Consider the following 25,688-nt stretch of genomic DNA (forward strand, 5'->3'; position numbering starts at 1 on the left):
TTTTTGGGAAGATTAAACATTACTTGAAAACGTTTGAGCCGTTTTAGGTGCATGTTATCCATAGTTATATCCAGATTGAATATGACAGTCCATCACGGATGATTAGCATGCATCTGTAACACCTTCGTTAATAGATCATTCATCGTTTGTTCGTATAGGAGTTTGATAGTGTGTTTTGTTTTATCTGTGTTTTTACTTGAAACCCGTAAGTATTTTTATTTGAAACCTGTAAGCAAAAATACTTTACGAAGCTACATAATAATCGATCATCACACTATGCATAACAATCTCAAAATGATCTAATTTTTATGTGTTATGGTTTGATTGTTGCAGGTTATGTCAATTAGTCTCTTAAAACTCTTTTGTGGCACAGATAAGACTTTGGAGATTTATTTCTTATTTATTTTCATGAATTAATTAACTTTCTCTTTTATAGATCATTTTCATGTGCTAATTAATTTTCTCTATGCACATAAAATTCATTTTACGAGATATTGGGATTTATTCCTTCGTTCCATTTTCGTAAGTTTGAGACAAACTATATGGACAGATTAATAGTGTAAGAGTATCTTACGACTTAATAATTTTGACTAAATTAGTGATGTAATAAAATAAATAAATAATTGATTCAATTCGATGCACTTATTGGATAAAAGAATATTATTTTTTTTCTTTTCTTCTTCGAAATATTAAAAGTTATGTCAAAATTTATGAGGTTAAGTATGTTATTTAAAAAAAAAAACCTTGAAAGGATTAATATATTAAGAAGAAACTCTTTTAATTATTTATTTATCCCAACAAACAAACAAACAAAGAAACCAACCAAAGTTCAAATGACAAAAGGAACTCCCAAACCAAAGGACGACTCGGCACGACTTCCGGATCTGGCCTTGCGTCCCAGTGAGCACCTGGATGCCGCCCATCCTCCTCACCATGGCACCCCCGAACAGAGCCGGGAAGCTCGAGCTGCCGCCGGCCAGCGCCCTCACCGTGGCGTTGGTCGCCGCGTCCGACGCTATGTTCTGATCCACTGTGAGCACGCCCCTTCTCGCCAGGAGCTGCTCGTAGTAGCTGTTGTCCACGGTGGTGGGATTGCCGTGGTCGAGGAGGACGGTGTTGTCAACCGTCGACGTCTGCGGGCACCTCGACTTGAGCATGGCCACAAACGCGGGATCCATGGCCGGGTCTGGTTTCCCCGACCGATTGTAGTTGTAGAGACGATTAAGGATGAAGGAGCAGTGCGTGAGCCCAACGGTATGTCCTCCTGCAGATCAACAACGGAGACGCTTAAGCTTTTACCCATATCCATCTCTCGATTGGCACACAAGCTGACCAACACTCATCTTGATTCATCATGACACTGTGGAAGACGAAGTTACCTAGAAGTAACACCATGTCCGAAGCGCTGAGCCCTTTCGCCCGGAACGCCGCAGTCGCTTGGGATGCCGAGAAGGAATCCCCAGGCAGATTTCTGGTGGCATCAGACGCAAGCGAGATGTTGGCATCCCTCCTCCCTGTCTGAACCGCATACGTATACTGCGTCCCACCTCCCTGAAACATCGATCTCCGGTGAGAACAGAAGACGACGACGGACGAAGCATACAGTAAGTAAACCCCACGCATGCATGCACCGCACGTACCAGCACGACAGCATCCCTCGTTGCGACGACGATGATATCAGCGCAGGAAACAACGCCGGGGCATTTGCTTTCCAGTGCTGCCTTGGCCTGGTCGATGAGGTCGTACCCTCTTCTCGGTTCCACTCCCATCCAACAGTATCGATGCGTCGCATCCCTTTATACACACACGAACACACCCCAGTGACTGTCTCTGATGCCGTATCTTCTTTCTTTGATCGAGGAGGAGGGTGGTGGTGAAGAGCTGGGGCACGTCGCTGCCTGTTATATAGGAGAAAGCTGCTTGTATGATGATGATGATGCATGGCGTAGTTTAAAAGAGTAAGAGAGACGTGCTATGGCTCTCTCGTGGACGTGCCATCAAATAAGATGGCAGTGCCATCCCACAAATGCTTGGTACCTCCACTAGGATTTGGCAAGAAGTACATTGTTTTCTTCTTCTCATTTGAGTTTAAGCAATTATTTAATGTCAATTAATCTTTCCTACATACATCCTGAAAGTACAAAGTCAAATCATTAAAATCAAATGCTCAACTGGTCGGATTAGGGCTTAGTTTCAGTTTCCTTGTTTGTCTGTTGAACAATAAAAACAAGAGGAAAAGAAGAAGAACATTAAACTATATATAGCATGATCGATTGACCAAAAAACGTCTTCCCATTATTTATTATTTAGTGACCAACCCGGATGGAATTTAGCCAAAGATATTAGCAGAAACATGTCAAAAAATTCATTTCATCAACTATGCAATATCTTTTTTAACTATTGGAATTGTCCATAAATTGCAATAACAATGAAAATACATACTTGGCACCAAGAAACCTATTGCCACCACAAATGAAAGTTCTCCCTCCCATTTGTCGATATCGAGAGCCAATCAGCATGGTGAATTATTTCCATGGATAGTCGATGGAGATGATCGGCAAGAACTCTCTTAACTCTTTCCTTCAGATCTCACTCTCATCAAGAGAAGAGCCAACCTCATCAGCAGTATTACCAATGTCGAGATGAAGCATCCTCTGCATGGAAGTGCTGTGTTCGGTCATCTACTGCTCAGTGCTGAGGTGTGATCGATCCGCCATTGTCATGATTTGAGATGTCTTTAAGATCTGTTTTGAACCTGTAGACTCCTCTTTGACTACTGGAAAGGACTTCAGTCTGACCCAAACCAATCTTCAATCTCAGTTATCTACGTATCTCCAAGGAAAAGAGGTATTTTCCAAACACAAGGATAGTTTGGATCAAATGAGGTTAAGCTTCACACTGAAATTAAGTTGCTTTTAGTACAAAGATGTCAGCAAACATTTGTCACTCTTGAAGATGTATAACTCCTGATCCAAATAGCTTGCCAACACGAGTCCACTGAAGGTCCCTGCAGAATCCTTCACAACACACACAAAAAAAAGAATGTGCTTCATTCCTTTTGCCCCCAAAAAGTAAGCTGCCTATCCGTCTTCCTACAAAAGGCAAGCCAATTTCCTTCTTGTACAATTATGAATTGCACAATTGACTACGGTAAACGACTCTTAATCCTAATCATCTCCCAGAAGAACACAACAATAGCAAATGATAACTGAATAAGCGAGTTTTTGAGCTGTAACTTACCACTTATTAGAGATGTCAGCATAGGGATCTCTGCTGAACATTATGAGCAACACTCGGTTTAAATGGAATCCGTCAAATTTCTCCCAATCCGTCACTTCACAGAAAAGCCATCTATTATGATGAACCTTATTTCTCATTTGTTATGTCTGATAGTATATGTTCCTGCCAAATTATCCTGTAGAATCTCTGTACTAAGTCACATCCCCCAAAACTAGGCTGAATTTGTCCTCCCAATTTTTCTGGAGTATAAGCAAATATCACCCTATAATTGCTCATCTGGATCATATTCCAATCAGTTGAGAAATATTTTTCACATTTCTCTATCAGCAATTTTGAAGCATATGAATCAACTAATATGGAATATGAATTATCGAGTCAAACTGTATTCCTCTGCATCTTATACGTCCCAGTACATGATGACTTGATGCTCATACCCATCTCACTCAACATTGAGAAAACCACACTTTTTTTACCAACTGAAATGTTGTGATCCACAACATGATCATCAATACTCACTAAGCTAATTCCTGTACCCTTCCGCAAACCTTTCTTCTCCATCATCTTCCTTACCTTCTCTACATCATCCCATCTGCCTTTTGCTGCATATATATTAGATAACAATATATAAGGCCCAATGTCTTGAGGCTCCATGTCAATCAACTTTTTGCCAATAACCTCCCCAAGATGCAAATCACAATGGGTCTTGCAAGCTGACACTAATGCTCCCCATAAGGCTGGCACCGGCTCAACTGGCATTCCCTGGACCAGCTTCTCCGAGACCTTTAGAAAACCAGCTCGACTAAGGAGATCCATCAGGCAACCAAAATGGTCCACCTTGGGTTCAATCTTGTGGAAGTGAATCATGCGATCAAAGCACCACCAGCCTTCCAACACCATTCCTCCATGAGCACATGCACTCAGAACACACACAAAGGTGGCTTCATTGGGCCTAGGCCCTTCTTTCTCCATTTTCATGAACAATTCGAGAGCCTTCTCACCATTTCCATGCAAACCATATCCGATGATCATAGAGTTCCATGTTGCTACACTGTGCTCCTCCATTGAGTCAAAGATTTCCTTAGCCAAATGCATATCCCCACACTTGGAATACATATTCAAGAGCGCGGTTGACAGTAATACATCAGGCTTTATTGCTCCAGAACTATTCTTCATCAGAGAATGCACCCACTTTCCCCTAGCAAGATCACCTAAACATGCACAGGCCGTCAGGACACTGACAAAAGTAGCCTCATTTGGCTTTGCATCCCCCGTCGCAGTCATACTATCAAACAACTTCAGGCACTCCCTGTAATTCTTGATCCGAGCATACAGAGCCAGCACGACATTCCAAGACACCATATTCTTGATGGGCATCACATCAAAGAGCTCTCTAGCAACCCCAGTTTCGTCTTTCCTAGCATATCCATCGATCAAGGTGTTCCATGAGACAACATCTCTCTCAGGCATCTTTATGAACAGATCCTTCGCTGCGTCCATATCCCCAACTCCAGCATGCCCAGCAATCATCACATTCCAAGTGATTATATCCCTTTCGGACATATCATCGAACAACCTGCGAGCAGAATCAACCATCCCATTCTTTACGTACCCATCGATCATAGAATTCCAGGTGACAAAATCCGAATCGAGATCCAAATCGAAGAGCTTGCGGGCGGAGTCGACATCACCCAAAGTCGAGTACATGTGAATCAGAGAGTTCCGAACGTACAAATCGGACTCAAAACCCAGTCTAGCGGCCAGCGAGTGGACGCTCCGCCCGTCCCCAGCGCGTCCGAGCTCGGAGAACAGCTTCGCGAGAAGTGGGAAGGTGAAATGGTTGGGGAAGACGCGGGAAGGGAGCGCGTGACGGCGGAAGAAGGCGAGCGCTTGGTCAGGCCGGCCGAAGGAGATATAGGATCGGAGGATGATGTTGGAGAGGAAGGCGTCGGGGTCGTCGACGCCGGAGAAGAGGGAAACGGCGAGAGGGACAGAGGAAGGGCAAGCACAGAGCGCCTTGATGGCGCGGCCAGCGGCGAGGCGGTGGAGAGCGAGGCCAGATACGATGAGCTGCGCGAGGGTTTGGGAGAATGGAGGTGTTGCGGGGCCGCCGGATGACTCAAGGGCGCGGAGGAGAGGATGGCTGAGTTTGACAGGAGGCGGCGGCGGAGCGTCCTCGCAGAAGGGGGAGGCCGCGCAGGGGACGGAGGTGGCGACTGCCGAGGAGGAGGAGGAGGAAGCGTCATGGCGGTGGCGGTCGTTGTCGTCGTCAGGCCAAATGCGGTTAGGGAGACGCCTTGGGTCGGGGAGAGAGAGGAGGACGCGGTCGAGATAGCGAGAGGAAGGCCGGGCGGCGGGTGTGGGTTTAACAGCCATTTTGCTCTTCCGGTCGAACAACGAGTGCATATTTCTCTGCTCTGCATTTATATACTTGCCAGACTGTACGATATAATTTTTGTATACCATAATACTATAATACTATGGTATGATACGATGCAGTATAAGATAATATATATACCACAGTATAATATGATATATTATAAGCATAGCTTATTGTTGCATAGTATAAATACAAAGCATAAATGTGAGAATTGTTTTCCCATCGGTTGGTTCTTTAAGAAAGGAATAATTTACAGAAGAAAAAAGCTCATAATAATATAATAATTTTTTTTTTTGCCTTGACCTTTACAGAAGAAAAAAGCTCATGTTTGTAAAAACATTAGGGGTTTCTTTCTTCAATTTGAACGAAAAAAAACTCTTATTTTTTACTTGAACGATAATATTATTGAATCTCGAATTTTGATGATTAAACCAATTGATAGTGTTTATCTTATCTGCGTTTTGAGTAACGCAGAAAGCTCCGATCAGGGAGAGACAATTAAAAGTAGGAAGAATCATGTTCGACCGGAATGGAACATGTCAGAAGATTGGATGTCGCGCCAAAGGATCGGTCGATATATCGACAGAAGGCTTCAGGCCATGAGTTCTGGCATCGGGCCAATAAGAGTTGAAATTACACCAAGGATATCGGAGTTGCGGAGGTCAACTGGTTGATTGGGTAATATGTTGCAAGGGAAGACGATGCACTGAATAATCGAACAAAGCGTCGATGAACCAATGACATGCCGGACAACATGATTCAAGCTTTGTAATAATTGTCTAGATCGAAATAGGTTTTATTTGTGCAGGATTAACTACGATAGTGATCAAGGCATAAAGCAAAATAAAATCCCGGAGTCAAGAACAAGATTTCGTTGGGAGTTCGAAAGTTCATCGGAAGTTCGGATGTTTGTCGGAAGTTCTACTGGAATTGACCGAGAAGTCCAGGAGCTTGCCAAAGAAGCTCGTTGAAACTCGCCAAGAAGATCGTCGTGAAGTCCAAGAGCTTGCCGGGAGTCAACTGGAACATTGGTGAGAGATCGTCAGAAATTCGTCGGAAGCTCGCTAGAAGAAACCAAGACTAATCGGACCGGATTTGCTTAGTATATGCCTTAGAATTCGTAGTTAGCATATAATTAGGATTGGAATTGAGCCAACCCAATTAGGGGCCAATTGGGCCTATGTATGGACTGTGTTGGGCCAAGTGAAAGGCCCAAACAGTGACCCAACAGGTGGAACTATTGTGGTACAGTCTCTGAGACTATGTCAAGCGGTGGTACTACCTAGAATCAGTCTTCGAGATTGTCAAGCAGTGGTACTACTAGTCTGGGCGATGGTACCACCTAGACACAGTCTCCCAAGCGGTGGTACCGCCTAGCATAGGCGGTGGTACCGCTAGGACCCGGGAAACCCGGGATGAGACCTTTTTAGGCTTCAAGTTTGAATCAACTTGAGGCCTATAAATACCCCTCTCATCCCTGGTTAACATACACACAACTGAGTACACAAATAAGGCAAAATTCTATTGTAATATTATGAGTTCTCCTCCTCTAGCCTAAGGGTTTAGAATTCTATTTTAAGAGTAAGTGGAGGTGCAAAGGTCAAATCAACTCGTCGGAACTCGCCAAGAAGATCATCATGAAATCTAGGAGCTTGCCGGGAGTCCACCGGAGCATTGCCGAGAGTTCGTCGGAGGTTCGCCGGAAGATCGCCGGAAGCTCGCCAGAAGAATAGACTTACAGACTTAGTTTAGCTTAGAATATGTCTTAGGAATCGTAGTTAGCACGTAATTGGGCTTGGATTGAGCCAACCCAATTACGGGCTAGCTAAGCCTATGTAAGAACTGTGTTGGGCCCAATAAGAAGCCTAAACAGTGCCCCAAGAAGACGCATTATCATGGCACAGTCTTCGAGATTGTGTCAAGCGGTGGTACTGCCAATCTGGGCGGTTGTACCACCCCTGGCAGGGTGCCAGGCAGTGGTACCGCGAGTCTGGGCAATGGTACCGCCCAGCACTATGCCCCAGGCAGTGGTACCACCCAGGACAGTGTCAGTCAAACTGACACTGGGTGGTGGTACTGCCCGTGCTCGAGGAACCCAGGATGAGATGTTTTTAGGCTCCAAGTTTGAATCAACTTAAAGCCTATAAATACCCCTCTCATCTCTGGTTAAAGCACACAAGCATAGAGAGTTTAAAAGTAAAGAAATGCTATAGAAATCCCTTGTGAGAATCCTCCTCAAGTTCTAAGTGTTAGAATTCTGTAAGAGGAGTGTGAGTGCTTGTAAGGGTTGTCTCCTAAACCCGGTAAAAGGAGAAGAGGGGTGTAAGAAGGAGGTTGATCTTCGCCTAGTAAAGGAAGATCATTAGTGGATGCCGGTGGCCTCGACGGAAGAGGAATCAGAGGAGTGGATGTAAGTCATGATTGACCGAACTACTATAAACTACCATCTTCACTAGTTTGCATTTTATTCTTGATATTTATCTTAATAGCAAACTGCCTTCCTTACTTTACTTCAAATACGTTTCCGTAAGCTTTCAAAGTTATTATCTGCACGAAACGACTTTTACGTCAGAATCGGATTTCAACGTACTAATTCACCTCCCCCCCCCTCTTAGTGCTCCTGATCCTAATAGAAAGATCTTTAGTGGATGCCGATGGCCTCGACGGAAGGGGAATCAACGGAGTGGATATAGGTCACGACGATCGAAACACTATAAAACTTGGTTTGCATTTACTTTAAGCTCTTTACTTACATTGCATACTTCCTTACTTGCTTTACCTTCTCAATACACTCTTATGCACGCTTTCAAGTTAAATTTATATTTACAAAATGGTTTTCGTCGAAATCGATTTTTTATCGTACGAAGAAATTTTAAAACCGGTGATTTTTTCTCTACACTAATTCACCCCCCCCCCCCCCCCCCCTCCCTCTTAGTGCCGACTCATTCCTAACAGTTTGGTATCAGAGCCACGTTATTTCTCTCTTAATTTAACACCCAAGAAAAATGGCTCTTTTTGGATTTCAAGAGGGTTTTTCTATCGTTCGTCCTCCTATGTTCAATGGGATGGACTACACTTATTAGAAAACTCAAATGAGAGTTTTCTTGTTTTCTATGGATTTAAACTTATGGAATATCGTAGAAAACGGATTTAAAAAGTTTTTTACTCCAATGAAAGAATAGAATGATTTGGAGAAGAAAACTTTTTCTTTAAATGCTAGAGCTATGAATGCTCTATTTTACACCTTAGACATAAATGGATTCAATCGGGTTTCTACTTGCGAAACGGTTTTTGATATTTGGCACACACTCGAAATCACACACGAAGGCACTAGTAGAGTAAAAGATTCAAAGATTAATCTTTCGATGCTTGATTTCAAGTTGTTTCAAATGAAGCCGAGTGAAACTATTGTTGACATATACACCCGCTTTACAGATGTCATCAATAGTTTAAAAGCTCTTGACAAATATTTTTTAAATATTGAACTTGTTAACAAGATATTAAGATCCCTTCCAAAGAGTTGGGATCCGAAAGTAACTACAATACAAGAGGCAAAAGATCTCAATAATTTTTTACTTGAAAAACTTTTTGGTTTATTGATGACATATGAAATGAAGCTCAATGCATATGATGAACCTAATGAACAAAACGATCATGAGAACAACCTTCCAAATAATAAGAAGGATTTGACACTTCGAACAATAGAAGACTACTCGAGCGAAAGCTCAAGTGATGATGACCTTGAACTTCTCATAATAAAGTTTAAAAAATTCTTAAAATAAGAATATAAGAATAAAAATGAACTTAAAAAGAAGAAGTTGCCAAAGAATAAAAAGGTGACTTAGGACAAATTGAGTACCTCCGAAGACGATGAGCAAATCAATGAAGAAGAAGTGGCGAACATCGCCTTGGTGACTCTTGACAATGAGGTAAACAACTCAAACGAAACTCCTTTATTTTATTTCAAAATTACATGATGCTTGTCATGAGTTATTTTTAAATTAGTTAGTAAAAAAATTAAAAAAAATATTTCATGCTTCTTTTTCTAGTTATTTTGAAAATTTTGAGCATGACAATTGCATGATAACTCCTAGCACTAAGATTCACTTAAAAAGAAAAATACATTAATACAACAAACAAAATATTTTTGATTGAAAATGCCTTATGTTCAATGAAATCATGATTAATATTTTAATGACATAATAATGTAAGACGTAATGAAAATGTCAAAAGATTTTGTATCATTCTTGATGATTTTATATTATCCATGAGGATTTGAAGTAATGATGATTTTTGGGTAATTTATGGTTTATTGATCTTGATGATTTGTATGATGATATTTGCTCTTTCGATTTTAAACTATGATATATCGTTTTGATATGAAAAACTTGTATTTACTTATATGAAATCAATCACTTAAAATGAAACATATAAAAAGAATTGTTTGATTGCATCATAAGAGAATTAGGCATGCTAAATCTTCCAAATGTATCAATTACCTTTTCAGATTTCTCGATTCCATAACTTGAATTTTCTTTTTAAATTGAGATTATCTTTCTATTTACAAGAAAAGGGATTTGATTTATGAAGTTTTATTCATGGATTTTTAATCATTCATTTAATGATCATTTTTCATAAATTTTTCCTCACTCTTCTCACGAAAGAAGAATTTTTATTCATGAACTTTTAGTATGTAATGATCATTTGCAAAAATAGGGATTTGATTTTGTATGGACATCTTGATCTTTTTAATGAATCCTTTCTTTTTGTTAAAATAGAAGCTTGAGTCAATGAAACTCATTTATTATGAATTTGACTTGGTTTAAATCTTTTCATGAATTTGGTTCTTGATTTTTTTTAAAAAATGAATTTCTCCCTTACTTTTCTTCCTCTTCTTATCTTTTTATGACAAAGAAAGAAAGAAACATGCTAACAAGAACCAAAAAGCTCTTAAGCAAAAATGCTAGCTTCTCATTTTTCATGCAAAGATTTTGCTTAACTTCTCATTTTTGCTAGCTTGGATAAATTAGTGTAAAACTTACTTGATATGCTTTTAAACACTTGCATTCTCCTTTTTGCCTATGACAAAGGGGAGAAAATAAATAATGAATGTTTGGTACCAACAATCTTGAAGTGATAAATACTTAAAAGTGTTGATTTAATATTTGGTATCATGAATGATATGCTCATAGTGATGATTGATTTATTTTTGGTATCATGCATGAAGTAATTGTTGGGAAAATCTTTGGGGGCGATATCACATGCGCAACGGAAGAACAAGAAAACAAAATCCCCGATTCTCAAAAAGATGTTCGTCGTTATGTGAAGATTGGTGCGCAAATCCGCGAAACTGAAAAACTGCGTATAGAATAGATTGTATTACCTAGGGAGATCGTATATCCTTATTTCCTTGCAGACTTTTAGGAGAAGGTGAAGGAGGTCAAGCATCCTCCTCTCTAGTAGTGATCCACACAGTAGGGCTGTGACGATGCTCCTCAAAACTCCAGGCCTGAGGTGGAGAGGGGAAGGAGAATAGGACATGTCTGTTACCTAGGCCACTACGTCGTAGTCCCCAAACGATACAGGGGAATCCAATCCATTGGACATGTCCGTCCTCAGTTACCGTGTACCTATAGTCCCTCATCCATCTAATATCCCAAAGACCGTATATCGAGCATGGTGCTGTCAGACCCATACGGTTTCTACTCGAGTCTCGCTCTTATCAGATTCTCCTAGATAACTCTTTCTCTCTCAACCCGAATGACCCTGGCTAGGGATTTGTCTGAGCAAGAACACATGGGATATTCCTCTCATGACGCTGAGAGTGGATGATCATCTATTGACACTTAATAGCCCTCGTAAGGTCGACTACCACTCCCAATGACCAGCTGTACTAGATATGGGACAGCCAAACCTATAAGTCTAGTATCAAAGAGTGGAGTACTTATACAGGACATCCTTGGTGTCTCAAGTCTAAGGACCAGATATACCACTAGGACTACGAAATCGCTGTCTGACAATAAGGCATCATCAACCATCCAGCATTCCGTAAGCGGATCAATCAGTGAACTCATTCTCCAATGAGCACTTGTACTATATCCCTAGTGTCCCTACATGAGCAACTATGAGACCCGCTGCATCTCTATCATATGGATGGGTATATAGCACACCAGTCTGTCCGGTTATCACGATGTCCCTCTCGAGTAACCTATGATCAGAATTATTTAGGATATGTGTTTAAAGGTGAATCGATCTCATTTTCGTAATCTCATCACGATTTGATTCCCATTGCACAAATCCAAGGACATCACAATATATATATGCATATATGCAATAGTTATAAAGTAGTATATGCCAAAATATAATAATCAAAAAGATTCTGTATCAAGTCACACGTGCCATCACTCACGTGATTGGCTTGTTGGGCACCTATGACTAGCAGTAAGAATGAAATAAAAAGTTTTAAAACTGTGCACGTTTTAATTTGAAACTATAATGATGCACAACTATATTAAAAAAAGAATGATACTTTAACTTTATCATGATTTGAAAATTGATGTAAAGGTAAACAAATTGTAACATTGTATTTTTCCTTTCTTTTTGACAAAGACAAAGGGGGAGAAGAATTGCTAGCTTACAAATTGAAAAGAAAAAAACTTGCTATCTTGAACATCACCAGGAATTGCTAGCTTGCTGTCTTGCATATTTCAAAAGATGCAAAAATTTGCTAACCTTCTTCATATATGAAAAACTTATTAGCTTGCATGTTCTAAACTTGTTATTTACTGTCTCGTATTTTTTTTCAAAATCTTGCTAGTTTTCATACTTCAAAGAAAAGTAACACTTGCCAAATTACTAGCTTGCATGTTCTAATATAATGTAACATTTTTTAAATTTGCTAGCTTGCATATTGGAAAATGATGTAAAACTTGTCAAAGTTGCTAGCTTGCATGAAATAAAATTTTGCTTACTTGCATATCTAATGAGAAGCAAAAGTGTTGTCTTGCCTATCTCAAGAAGCAAAATTTACAACTTGCACGTTACAAAAGGAAGCAAGAATTGCTAGCTTGCACACTTCAACAAGAGGCAAAAATGCTATCTTGCATTCTTTTTTTTTGAAAACTTGCTAGCTTAAACATTGCAAAGAAAAGCAAACATGCTAAACTGTGCACATCTCTAAAACTTGCTAGCTTGCATGATGAGAAATGTAATGATTTGAAATTATATATCAAAAGCTTGTATAGTTGCACTTCTCCTTTTTGTTGATGACAAAGGAGGAGAAGTTATATTGATGATATGTATATAATGTGTTGCAAATATTCATGATGAAATATTGCTTTGACTTGAATTCATTTTGAATTCAAGGTTCATCTCACATATGCCATATTGATAGGGGGAGTTTGTTTAAACTCCGAGAGTTAAAGTTAACTCCATCATCAATTAGTTGTCATCATAAAAAAGGGGGAGATTGTTCAATCTTATATTTTGATGATGAAACCAATTGATAGTGTTTATCTTATCTGTGTTTTGAGTGATGCAGGATACTTCGATCAAGGAGAGACAATTAAAAATAGGAAGAATCATGTTAGGCTAGAGTGGAACATGTCAGAAGATTAGACGTCATGCCCAAGGATCGGTCGACGTATCGACAGAAGGCTTCGGGCCATGAGTTCGGGCATCGGGCCAAGAAGAGTGGAAATTACACTAAGGATATCAGAGTTACGGAGGTCAACTAGCCGATTGAGCAATAGGCCGTAAGGGAGGATGATGCACCGAAGAATCGAACGAAGCATCGATGAACCAATGACATCCCAGATAACATGATTTAAGCTTTGTAATAATCTAGATCGAAGTAGGTTTTATTTGTGCAGGATTAACTACGATAGTGATCAAGGCATAAAACAAAATGAAGTTCCGGAGTCAAGAACGAGATTTCGTCGGGAGTTTGAGAGTTCGTCGAAATTTCGGACGTTCTGTCATGGACTTAGCTGGTTTTGTCTAAGTTGTGCGGCACCCTTGCATGTCCGTCTACAAAGGTCAGCCTCCCCAAAGCCTCTCATAGTCTCTTAGGACCTACAAAAGAGAAAACGGGTTAGAGAAAATGCCTCACTCGGGATCTACAAGCAAACATTTCCGAAAATACTTCATAGATAATGTAAATTACAAACAGACTTTACAAGCTCTGAACAGTTGCACAACAAATGGTCAAAATGGTCCACTATAGACCAAAAATCTCTTACAAGTGTCCACATGACACAACCTTTATCTATAAGCTTAAAGCGGCCACCAAACCAACTAAAATAGGACTATTAAGCCTTCGATCATCCCTCTACATGCTGTGCAAAGCATGAACATACCAAAATACATGAACATACATAACCATTACATTAAACATCCTGTTTAGAAGTTTGTCTGTGATATTCTCCCCCACTTATTCCTTCGACGTCCTCATCGAAGCCTTTGCCGACACTGCAACTCCTCGCCTTTACTGAGTTTTCAATCTTCTGCTCCAATTATAATGCGCCTCTTGGCTCCCAACTACTCTCCGCTGCTATTTTTTAGTAGTCAAAACTTTAATCTGCCATGCTGCTTCAACTCGCCAATGACTCTGACTCTAGTGTGGGGTTTGTTGAGTTGTGTTGATCCCTGTTGGTTCCTGCAAATCCTCCAGATGAAGGAAAAGACCATCCTTACTATGTGTCAGTCTCTCAAATACAACATGCTGCTTGAACTAGGTGGATGCTTGTTGGAGTTTTAACGAGCATCGCCTCGTAATATTTCGAAGTTTTGGGTCCTTCCTCCATAAAATTTGCCCATTGACTCTTCTTTCACTTAGTTGTCACTTCCAAGTAGATTCGCATCACTTCCGCTTTCGATTGGCATTTCGTTGGGAAATGAAGCAAACAATCTACTCTTAGTAGCACTGATCACCATTGGTGAGGATTTGACAACTACTATCTTCTATTATCTTCGAAGGGTCTTTAAACCTGTGCAGAGCTCCTCTACTAGATAGATAAGATAATTGGGGTACTCGGTTTCGCCCATTCTCTTAAGAGTTGAGAAGGTAAAGGTTACTTAATTTCGTCCACCTCCTCGAGGTTGTACTCTATCCATTGAGCTGGTTACTGACCTTCGCTTGCTCTTTGCTTACACTTCTGAAGCACTTGAAGTATTTGTACTCCTTGCGTTGAGTTAGTTACTGTAATTCACCTTCTCAATGCCATCGAACTTCTGGAATGCAGGAAGTTTTCATCCCAACTTGGAGTAATTATCTAATAGATTTGGTCGCCTTTGGGATTGTACCGTCTTCTCCATTAACCCGATCGCCTACTCCACTGAGTAGCAAAGGTACAGCACCGCGTACTACCTGCTTCGTGCCTTGGTTGTGCACTCTTGCATGACCCGAAGTCCTTCACTTTTGGCTATCTTGATGAGAAGCTTGTTAACACCGGTCTTACAAAGTTCCTTGGCCTCTACCCTTCAGCCTTGTCTCGGTACTTGGAGTTTGCCTCTGCATGCTCCACCTCCTCGGCCCCTTTCGCAACCAAGCGCTCTCCCTCAATAAGAGCGAGGGATCAATGACTTTCACAGAAGTCCCGCCTCTGTGGTACCATGGCGCTGTCATGCCTATGGCCCTACTATCCGTCGCCTCGCATCTGCATTCCTTTTCTTCACGATCAGTAGATATGTCTCTTTGACACTCCTCCGAGTCCACCTCCATTCTAACTGATGTTTGATTTTGGGTAGCTAAGTCCCTCTGGACTCGTCATCGCTTCTTCGCCCCTTTCGACCCCTTCAACACCTCTGTGTTCTCCATGCAGCTCCTTTTGGTCGATGGAAAGATAGACTACAACTCCCATGCATGGCCTCTAGGTTTGCACCAATTCTATTCCCCTTAGCTTCCTTGGCAACAATGTTCGCTTACTCGACATTGTCCTCTGACTTGCCGGGCTCCCTTAAGTGAATATGGGCTCTGGAGCAGTCCAACTCTCCAGCTGCTTCGATCATTCCTCTGCATGATCAAGTCCCTCCCATGGGACTCACTGGTACTTGCATTCGAACTTTTACCTTGGTGGAACATAGCCCCCATATGTTGATGACCAAGGCTTTCATCTGATTCAAAATTCGATGCACACACGAAAGATCCACCCTTACGGTACCATGGCCTTCACTCCTTGAATCCATAGCCCTTCTTGCCATCGTGTTGTTCACCGAAGTGGAGCTTCCAGTAGCTCCCAATCATACCTCCGTATAATTTAGTCCCTCATGGGACTATGTCGTGTGTATCGCATTACCACGAACTATTCCACTACGATCCGCTGCACCATGTCGCCTCCTGGTGACATCTCTATTGCATTCTGATCCTTGTGGGATGAACTCGAATTGTAATCCCTCCATGTGTGGCCTTTGCCAATACATCATAGGGTTTCTTCCACCTTCGATTTTGTTCGCTTCTTTGGCAATCGACCTTCATCCACCCACTCTTGGGTCACACTTAGATGAAGCACCACTCTAGGACAGTCCATCACCTAGTAGCTCCCGAAGTTCACTGACTTTGCTGAAAATGGTGCATCATTGTTTGGATCCTGGGCCTTTGCCCCTACCAGCACAATCTCTGCTGCGCATCGCTTCCTGCCTAACAACTTGACTGGCAACACTGTGACATATTCTTCAAGAGTACCCGCCTCTACGTCCTCTTGCCCCGTGCCAAGGCCTTCTGAACCCAACTTCGCCTCCGCAAGTTAAGTCGCCTTAGTTCTTCAATCAAATGCTTCACCGAGATAAGGTGCATATGCCCTGAAGCTCCCTTCATCTTTGGCACTATGCAAGATGAGTCTGCTCCATCAAAATAAAGGACCCATGGAACAACATGATCTTACTCTTGCCTCTGCAAGAGTTCATGTCCTTGATCTCTATCCAAGGAAAGCATTGTGCCTCTGCTCCATGTTCTATCTTCTATGCTGGCTCCCTTCATGCGGCTTGGGTACTTCGCCAAGTTACACCCAAGTTGCTCCGCTCCTCATTTTTGCATTGAGTTGATGGTGGCCCTCGCCCCCACCATTCCACGGGTCAGCCCTCTCTTGAGTCTGATATCCATATCAACTACAAGTGTGTCTTCATTTGTGTTGCTTTGAGTTGCTCCCCCACTTGATCTCATAATGCATCCACTAATGAATTCTCTCAAGCGAGATCATGCGACAACTCCTTGCCGCTTGCTCGGTCCATTGAGCTTCGTGGGGTTATTGTTTATTGAGGTACTCCTCCTCAACATGTGCGGTCTATTGCACATAATTCTCCCTCTTGGAGAGCCGGGACTTATCCCTCCTAGATATCTATCCCGTTGGAGCAACATCTCTCTTCGTTTTGGAGACCACCATCCCCTTCGGACTACTCCGATTTGCTGAACAAACTGCGCATTGTTCCGCCTCCTACAAACGCACTTGCTAGATTGAGACTCCATGTTAATATAACCCCCACTGCACCACTCAAGGCCTAGCAACATGCTAAACTCGCTGCATACTTCAGCCTCCTACGAACGTATCCTTCACATGCCGAAGAGAAAGTTTCATTGCTTCATGGCGCCAAGTTTCAGTCGCCTTGGGATGGCCACGAACATTCCATCATTCATATACAAGCCTATACATGAGTACCGAATTCTTCGAGTTAGCAATTCCCCTCACCTCTGTGAGCTTTTCACAACTCTTTTGGTCGCTGAGCAACTCATTCCATCTTGCATGGTCTCATCCTTTACCAAGCACTTCATTTGCCTTGAGCACTATCAAGTATAGTTGTCAACGTTAAGCTATAGCTCAAACTCAGCCATCCCAACCTTTGTGTGCTCCACATTCTTCCTAGCTTGCTTATCCTCATGGTGCCTCTTACGCGAAGGGTTGGCCATTCCTCTGAATGCCACTCACAGATGCCCGTTCCTTTGAGCGACTCCTTTCCCCTACATCTCAATGCTTGTTTTTCCCCCAAACGGTCGCTCGTGTGCTGACTGCCCTCAACGCAGCCCCGCTAGGTCCCCCACATTTGCATGTCAAGTGTTTCTATGAGTGCTTGTCCCGCTCTGATACCATCTATCATGGACTTAGCTGGTTTTGCCAAAGTCGTGCGGCACCCTTGCGTGTCCGCAAAGGTCAGCCTCTCCGAAGCCTCCTATGGTCCCTTAGGACTTACAAAAGAGAAAACGGGTTAGAGAAAACACCTCACTCGGGATCCACAAGCAAATATTTCCTAAAACACTTCATAGACAATGCAAATTACAAACAAATTTTACAAGCTCTGAATAGTTGCACAACAAAGGGTCAAAATGATCAACTACAGACCAAAAATCTCTCACAAATATCCACATAACACAACCTTTATTTACAAGCCTAATGTAGCCACCAAACCCAACTAAAATGGGACTCTTAAGCCTTCAGCCATCCCTCTACATGTTGTGCAAAGCATGAGCATACCAAAAGACACGGACATACATAAGCATTACATCAAACATCCTGCTTAGAAGTTTGTCCGTGACAGTTCGTCGGAAGTTCTACCGGAATTGACCGAGAAGTCTAGGAGCTTGCCGAAGAAGCTTATCGGAACTCGCTAAGAAGATCGTCATGAAGTCCATGAGCTTACCGAAGAAGCTCGTCGGAACTCACCAAGAAGATTGTCGTGAAGTCCAGGAGCTTGCCAAGTGTCAGTTGGAACATTGCTAAGAGATCGTCGAAAGTTCGACGGAAGATCGTTGGAAGCTTGTCGGAAGAAACTAAGACTAACCGGATCGGATTTGCTTAGTGTATGTCTTAGAATTTATAGTTAGCACATAATTGGGATTGGAATTGGGCCAACCTAATTAGGGGTCAGTTGGGCCCATGTATGGACTCTGTTGGGCTAAGTAAAATGCCCAAACAGTGACCCAACATGTGGAACCGTCGTGGCACAATCTTCGAGACTATGTCAGGTGGTGGTACCATCTAGACTCAGTCTCTGAGATTGTTAGGTGATGGTACTATCCAGACTCAATCTCTGAGATTGTCAGGCGGTGGTACTGCCAGTCTAGGCGATAGTACCATCCAGACATAATCTCCTAGGCGGTGGTACTACTAGATTGGGCGGTGGTACCGCTAAGACCCAGGAAACCTGGGATGATACATTTTTAAGCTCCAAGTTTGAATCAACTTGAGGCCTATAAATACCCCTCTCATCCTTAGTTAACATATATACAGAGTACACAAATAAGGCAAAATTCTGTTGTAATATTGGGAGTTCTCCTTCTCTAGCCTAAGTGTTTAGAATTCTGTTTTAGAAGGAGTAAGTGAGGGTGTAAAGATTCTCTCCTAAACCTGTTAAAATGATAATCGAGTTATAAGGGTAGTTGATCTTTGCCCATTGAAGGAAGATCATTAGTAGATGGCGGTGGCCTCGACGGAAAGGGAATCGACGGAGTGGATGTAGGTCACGACGACCGAACCACTATAAAATTCGGTTTGCATTTACTTTAAGCTCTTACTTACATTGCAAACTACATTACTTGCTTTACCTTCTCAACACACTCTTCCATATGCTTTCAAGTTAAATTTATCTTTACGAAACTATTTTCGTCGGAATCAGTTTTTGATCGTACAAAGAAATTTCAAAACCGATGATTTTTTCGGTGCACAAATTCATCTCCCCCTTAGTGTCAACTCGTTCCTAACAAATATTAGGATTGTAAATAGTATATATATATATATATATATATATATATATATATATATATATATATATGATCAGTATTGTCATAATAATTCAAAAGATATAAATAGTAAGCTTCCAAGGAAAATACTGTTCTCGTACCAAGTTTCTTTTCCTGCTTGAACCCCCTCTCTCTCTCTCTCTCTTTAAGCTATTGTTTTGTTTTATTTATAATCTATAATGTCTAATCTACACATCCCGATTTATTTCCTGGTTTCTTGGTATTGTCAGCAAGCATTTGCAGATCATGATTGGTTAGATGGATGAAAACATGAGAAAGTGTGCAAAGCCTCTGTTCCGTTGTCTCTTTCTCCCATGAGGTCGAATGAGACTTTGAGCGCTACTAAACTTGTGTTCTGCTCTCGACAATGGGAAGTTGGTCGGGTAGGTGTATCCTCTGTTGTCTAACTTGCTGTGGGTGGTTGTGGAAAGCACCTTCGAACGCTTGCCATGCCATCATCATCATCATCCTCAGAAGAAGAGAATGGTGACCCTGCTTGCAGATATATCAATGAAGGAGATAATAAGCCCTGTCTCCAGGAAAGAGAAGCCCATCAGAAAATGGCGAAGTCGTTCGTCCTCGGCCTGCTGCTGGTTTTGGTTGGTGTGGAAGCAGACGGAGGACTCTCCCCACACTACTACAAGGAGACCTGCCCCCTTGCGGAGCACATCATAAGGCAGAACGTGGAAGCGGTGGTGTATCGAGATCCGAGATTGGCCGCGTCGCTGCTCCGCCTTCACTTCCACGACTGCTTCGTTCTGGTCTCACTCCCCATGCATCCAATCCGTAGCCTCTTCCTGCTGCTGCAGCAACTGAAAGCTCTGTTGGTGTTGCAGGGATGCGATGCATCGGTGCTACTGGACGATGCCGATGGCATAGTCAGCGAGAAGAATGCTGTGCCGAACCTGAATTCCCTCCGAGGATTCGAGGTGATAGACTCGATAAAGGCCGTGTTGGAGGAGGCCTGCCCGCTAACAGTGTCGTGCGCTGATATCCTCGCCATTGTTGCCAGAGATGCAGTCCATTTGGTAAGCTCTTCGGTCACAAATTAGGATTGCAGAGACTGCTGAGATTGAACTGTTCATCCATTGAATTCTGTAGCGAGGTGGTCCGACTTGGGAGGTGTATTCGGGGAGGAAGGATTCTCTCACAGCAAGCTTGAGCGAAGCCAACAAAAGAATACCTGCGCCCAACTTCACACTCGACATGCTCATCTCCAACTTCCATGATCAGGGCCTGGACATAGTAGACTTGGTCAGCCTCTCAGGTAGCCGTTCCGTGCATCTTGCGCTTGCCTATCTTCTGAGCTCAACTAGTGGATCGAACTCTGATTCCTGTAGGCAGTCACACGATTGGAAGATCGAGGTGTGTAAGCTTCAAAGGCAGGCTGTACGGCCAAGATCCGATAGAGCCATTCGAAGAACACGATCTCTACCACAGGTACTCTGAGTTCTTCAGCAGCTTGCGGTCGGCATGCCCACCATCAGGAGGAGACGACACGCTCGTCCCTCTCGACCTGAAGACCCCGAGGCGATTCGACAACCGGTATTTCCACAACCTGGTGCGGGGGAACGCGCTGCTGCTGAGCGACGACGAGCTCATCGCCGGGTACGAAGACGATGGTGTGGCGAGCTTGGTGTGGGCGTATGCGCGTGATCAAGAGCTGTTCTTCCGCCATTACAGGAGCTCCATTGTGAAGATGGGGAGCATCAATGTGCTCACGGGAGAGCAGGGAGAAGTCCGGCACCACTGTCGCTACGTGAATGCTTACTACCACTGAGAAGTAGAACACATCTGCATCAAAGCAAATAATATCATTCTCTATCGTCATACAAAATACAAATAATATTATGCCTACAATATCGATAGACTCGATGAAAAACCTCTTACGAATTGCCTGGGCATCGACCCAGGCAAAGATAGCCCAGTGCTGGTACTTGGAGCTCCGCATCCGGTACTGCAACCGGGAGCTGTTGACCTCCTACTTAAACTTCCACGCCCAGCTCGGGCCCTAGTGCTGCAAGGTCATCGACAAGATCGAAGATGGCTGCTTCACCCCATCTTCGCCAATGCCGCCCCACCTTCAACCCCTTGTTCCCTGCCGCCATCAAGTCTTTCTGCGACAAGAACCCTACCTCTCTATTAAAACCAATACCAACTGAGCAATAAAGTTGGCCGGGGCAAAGTTTAGATATGGTGTTGTGCTTAGTGCTGTTTAGGATGATTGTCGAGGTTACACCAGAGTGCCTTTTCTTCGTGTCTGCATATCAGCTTATAGTCTATCAGGTAGTCGAGGTTACACCATCGCCTATCAGGTTATACTAGTATTTTCTCACTTTGAGAAACACCACACAATATATAGTCTCATGCTTTATCCAAGTGCAGTTCTCTCTATTTGGGAAAAAGCTATCGTAGGCAGTCTAATTAATTACAATGACATGTAAAAACATTTAAGATGAGTAAAATCCATTTTGATATCCTCCTGGAAAAGCAGTAAAATCCTATCCACGGTAAGTTGAGTGGACCTCGCATTCGATTTTAAGGTCCCTGCTTGGGGCATGCTTTCTCCTCTTTCTTGCTACATGCCTGATGTTTTTATCTGCCTTCTAAATCCATCCATCCATCAAGCAATCATGCTTCGACTAATTTCAAACGTGGCACGACATTCATCGACTGCAACTCCTGATGGCAAGGAAAGAGAGGAACAGAAACATAATTCACCTAAAATATTGATAGATGTAGAAAGCAGCCAAATGATTGCACACGGCACAAGAAGAATATAATCCCTCGTTACCTGAAATAGCAGCTTGCAAGCATATGGAAGTTTCATTGTGGATATATTCTCTCCATTTTTGCACATGGAACAAAAGGCTGTCTTCAGCTTGTAGTTATAATACCCCAAGAGACCACACTTCCTGCATACCTGGAAGGCCATTATGAAAATAGGTATGAAATTGCATGTAAAACACCAGATAGCTAGTGTCTGCTATCATCACTAAAAAGAGGTTGCATGGTGGCTTCAGCCAGGATCACACATGTGAATCATTAATAGTGTCAGTTAAACATTGACTAAACCTGATTAGCAAAAAAAAAAAAAAGACACACAGGTTAATCCCCCTTCTCCATTTGGTTGCTGTCCTAGTTGATTGAAAGGGATAAAATCACATAAAACTAAATTACTCCTTGGGCAGATCATTTTCTGTGGATTTTCAGCATTAAATTCATTGACCAGTCTACAACCAGGTGCTTGTTTCATCTCAACGAACATTCCTCAAACAGTAATACAATAGAATACAAATGTGAGCTGCACATGTTTAGGCCACTAAGATCCATGTTTAGTATGATTAAGATAATAGCCACAAGAAAACATAGGAATAGCTTCTGTAAGTACCTGAACTTGGTAAGGGTCACTAGATAACATTAGACGTTCAAAAATCAACATGCTAGCACCATATGCTATCAAACAATCACGTTCCATTTCTCCTAAACGTAATCCTGCATATAGAAACAAGTGAATTTATAAAAATATATATATTGAGCCCGAACCATGAAACCAACACAAACAAAAATTCTTAAGGTTAAAATTCAGTGTCAATCTTTACACAACCTCCATCACGACTTCTTCCTTCAGTGGGTTGTCTAGTTAGCATCACACGGGGCCCTGAAGCTCGAGCATGCATCTTATCAAGGACCTGAAATACCAAAAAGATCACCAAAATACATTTTCTTAAAACAGAATAAATTGCCTACATAGAATTTCTGAAGTTTCTAAAGGTATGTATGTTTACAAAGATATAAATTTAGAAATTAAAGAAAAATTAGGTAGTTTGGTAGTCGCATAACCCACGGGGCCATGCCCACTGAGACCTGTCACGGACAGCCTTGCTCATGGTTTCCCTCAGCATACCTCTCGCTGATCCATTGCCTATCACGGGCAACAAGGCACGTGGGCTTCCCTCATCATCCCTCTCACTGATCCATCGCTTGTAACCCGTGGCCTCGCACCCCACTTGTGTGCAAACAGCAAACCTGCAACCTTGGTCACAGAAAGCCTACTTTCTGTTTCTTTTTAGTGTTTTTTTAGGAAATGATCACCTTTTATATTCCCTAAATTATAATGTAACATAACTATATTAATAATAATATTGATGGTAAATTTTGTTACTGCCTCTTATTAGTAATAAGTCATGTATAACAAAAGTAAAGTAACTTATGTGGATATGTGCTACGAACTTATTAAAAAACTACCAATACTAAAATAAAATTATAAATATTATAAAATTCATATTAATCAAATATTATATATATATATATATTAAAAAATACACATGTCCTCGCCATGTCCATATCCTAATGTTTTTAAAAATGATGCGTCGCCGTGGCCATGCCTGTGCTTCTTAGCTTAAGTCCACTTCATGGTACATCCTTAGGTGTTTAGTTTATGTTTATAATCAAAATTTCTTCTACTAGAAAATCATCAGACTGATTCAAAAGATGATTCTTTAAACCTTAGATTAACAAGAAGCATAATAAATACTTAAATTTTGGGCATACCATTTTGTTATAAATAATTGACAAGATGGCATAAAAGCAATAAACATTATAAACCAACAAAATTCATGTTCTTACAATTTAATTTTGTTAAAGCAGTTTTCATGCCCTAGACACAAGATTACTAGAATATATTGATCCTCTTACCATGTGTTTCAACTTCTGATAGTAGATTGGCCCCATGAATATATATGCTTGCAGAGGATAACCTGTAATGCCTGTGAGATCAAACAATCATGTCAAATCTTACATGCACAACAACGTAAGTTGTTAAAAAATGTGAAGGTCTTGGTCCTGATTATTGTCATGAGATGTAAGTTAGTAACCATCTTTTAGTTTATCATACAAGTAGATAATGACCAAAAAACTGATCTTTGAAGATATTCTGATGATTAACATATACAAGTGTATAAAGTACAGAAAATTGCAAAATCATTTGATAAAAAAGCAGTTCTAGAATTATAAAATAAATTCATGTGCAGAATAAAATTTGTGGTTTACTTTCAGATATTGTTTTCTTCTAGAGTTGTGTTCATTAATTAAGTTAGATATCCAATTCAATAATATCTATGCATCATATGAGAGAAAAAAGGTACAAAAAATTGCACAATCATTTGATAAGAAAAAGCAGTTCTAGAATTATAAAATAAATTCATGTACAGAATAAAATTTGTGGCTTACGTTCAGATTTGATTTGTTTTCTTCTAGAGTGGTGTTCATTAGAATTTTATATATGCCAATTTCTCATAAAGCATATGCAAGACCTTCAATTGTTGTTGTATATATTTTCTTGTAAAGAGATTGAGCTCACTTGCGTACCTGAATAGATAAAATCCTTTCCACTGTAGCTAAATCCATGCTTTACAAGTGTATAACTGGATTTGTTGCATAAGTATAAGCAGATACCACAGCCAGAAACCTATTGATAGTTTAAAATGTAGCATACCTTATGTCTTCAACCTTATCAGCATTGCCACTTGGTTCCCCAAAAGCACTACCATAATGAAATCGACCACAAGATACTCCAGCTTTTCCACCAAGAAGCTCAATCATTTTGCCTATTGTCATTCGACTATTTATTGCAATGGATGTTAGTGATTCTTCTTGTAAATAACATGATAATAGTCTGAATGCTGTGTAAAACTTGAAGCAATAATAAGGTAATCACAGTTGGAAAGAACCCAAATATCTCCAGCACATATTAAAGAATGAATATGCATGGAAGACAATTACAGCAACAAATTATTGTAGGCTGAACAATCTAATTGATCAGATGGCACATTTGTATGGTAAATATACATAATTCAAGCACTAGTCACTTATTTGTGCAAACAAATGATGTCAATATATGCTCTCCAAACATAGTACAAAATCTATATTTCATAATCTAAGATTTCAATATGTCAACCTTAAACCTGTGACCAACTAAATATAAAATTCAGGAAATCAAGAATTGGTATTGTTATCACATGAGCCAAGCACATGTCTCTCTCTATAACATGGCTGCTTGCTGGTTATGTTGCAGGCCTCATCCAAGCATGAAATATAAACTGCAGCCATGCCACCCCTTGGTCCCTGCAGGTGCAAGCAGGCAGGATGCATAGGCATCTACAAGTTGTGGATGCAATTTCAACCACCGGAAGGATGACATGATGTGCAAAACCAAAAAGAAAAAAAAGAGATCAGTTTTACTATCATTTAGAATTCTTTGACCCTTTTTTCCCCTAACATCGATCTAGCTTCACCTCTATTATGATGCATGTCGAGTCTTTATGTGCAAGAATAACACTATAA

At 41.4% G+C, this 25,688-nt stretch overlaps 4 protein-coding genes across 5 annotated transcripts in view; 1 reads left to right on the top strand and 3 right to left on the bottom strand.

Moving 5' to 3' along the window:
* Nucleotides 1–774: 774 nt before the first annotated feature.
* LOC135610081 (pentatricopeptide repeat-containing protein At3g29230-like) lies at nucleotides 775–5,618 on the bottom strand. 2 transcript variants are annotated; one of them, XM_065104081.1, is made up of 5 exons: nucleotides 3,241–5,618; nucleotides 2,443–3,017; nucleotides 1,641–1,898; nucleotides 1,380–1,551; nucleotides 775–1,264 (listed from the first exon to the last, which is right to left on the bottom strand). In XM_065104081.1, exon 1 carries the CDS (start codon nucleotides 5,611–5,613, stop codon nucleotides 3,616–3,618), a length of 1,998 nt encoding a protein of 665 aa, XP_064960153.1. In that variant the 5' UTR covers nucleotides 5,614–5,618; the 3' UTR covers nucleotides 775–1,264; nucleotides 1,380–1,551; nucleotides 1,641–1,898; nucleotides 2,443–3,017; nucleotides 3,241–3,615. The 2 variants fall into 2 exon arrangements, with proteins under 2 accessions (XP_064960153.1, XP_064960152.1); XM_065104080.1 differs by having other exon boundaries at nucleotides 2,443–5,618.
* LOC135608711 (peroxidase 5-like) lies at nucleotides 786–1,769 on the bottom strand. Its single transcript, XM_065101740.1, has 3 exons — nucleotides 1,641–1,769; nucleotides 1,380–1,551; nucleotides 786–1,264 (listed from the first exon to the last, which is right to left on the bottom strand). Exons 1-3 carry the CDS (start codon nucleotides 1,767–1,769, stop codon nucleotides 786–788), a joined length of 780 nt encoding a protein of 259 aa, XP_064957812.1.
* A 14,240-nt stretch (nucleotides 5,619–19,858) lies between the features above and the next one.
* Nucleotides 19,859–21,211, top strand: LOC135610083 (peroxidase 20-like). The gene is made up of 4 exons (XM_065104084.1): nucleotides 19,859–20,104; nucleotides 20,180–20,371; nucleotides 20,445–20,610; nucleotides 20,684–21,211. Exons 1-4 carry the CDS (start codon nucleotides 19,904–19,906, stop codon nucleotides 21,121–21,123), a joined length of 999 nt encoding a protein of 332 aa, XP_064960156.1. The 5' UTR covers nucleotides 19,859–19,903; the 3' UTR covers nucleotides 21,124–21,211.
* Nucleotides 21,212–21,639: 428 nt separating this feature from the next.
* Nucleotides 21,640–25,688, bottom strand: part of LOC135610082 (DNA-directed RNA polymerase III subunit 2-like) — a 40,219-nt gene continuing 36,170 nt past the window's right edge. The window contains exons 32-38 of the mRNA XM_065104082.1: nucleotides 24,841–24,966; nucleotides 24,714–24,769; nucleotides 24,042–24,112; nucleotides 22,951–23,035; nucleotides 22,735–22,838; nucleotides 22,138–22,266; nucleotides 21,640–22,025 (exon numbers count right to left, since the gene is read on the bottom strand). Of these exons, the coding sequence (XP_064960154.1) occupies nucleotides 21,975–22,025; nucleotides 22,138–22,266; nucleotides 22,735–22,838; nucleotides 22,951–23,035; nucleotides 24,042–24,112; nucleotides 24,714–24,769; nucleotides 24,841–24,966 (622 nt within the window). The 3' untranslated portion in view covers nucleotides 21,640–21,974. The remainder of the gene's footprint in view (nucleotides 22,026–22,137; nucleotides 22,267–22,734; nucleotides 22,839–22,950; nucleotides 23,036–24,041; nucleotides 24,113–24,713; nucleotides 24,770–24,840; nucleotides 24,967–25,688) is intronic.

The sequence above is a fragment of the Musa acuminata genome, chromosome BXJ2-4, assembly GCF_036884655.1.
Source record: "Musa acuminata AAA Group cultivar baxijiao chromosome BXJ2-4, Cavendish_Baxijiao_AAA, whole genome shotgun sequence".
NCBI classification, from domain to species: Eukaryota; Viridiplantae; Streptophyta; class Magnoliopsida; order Zingiberales; family Musaceae; genus Musa; species Musa acuminata.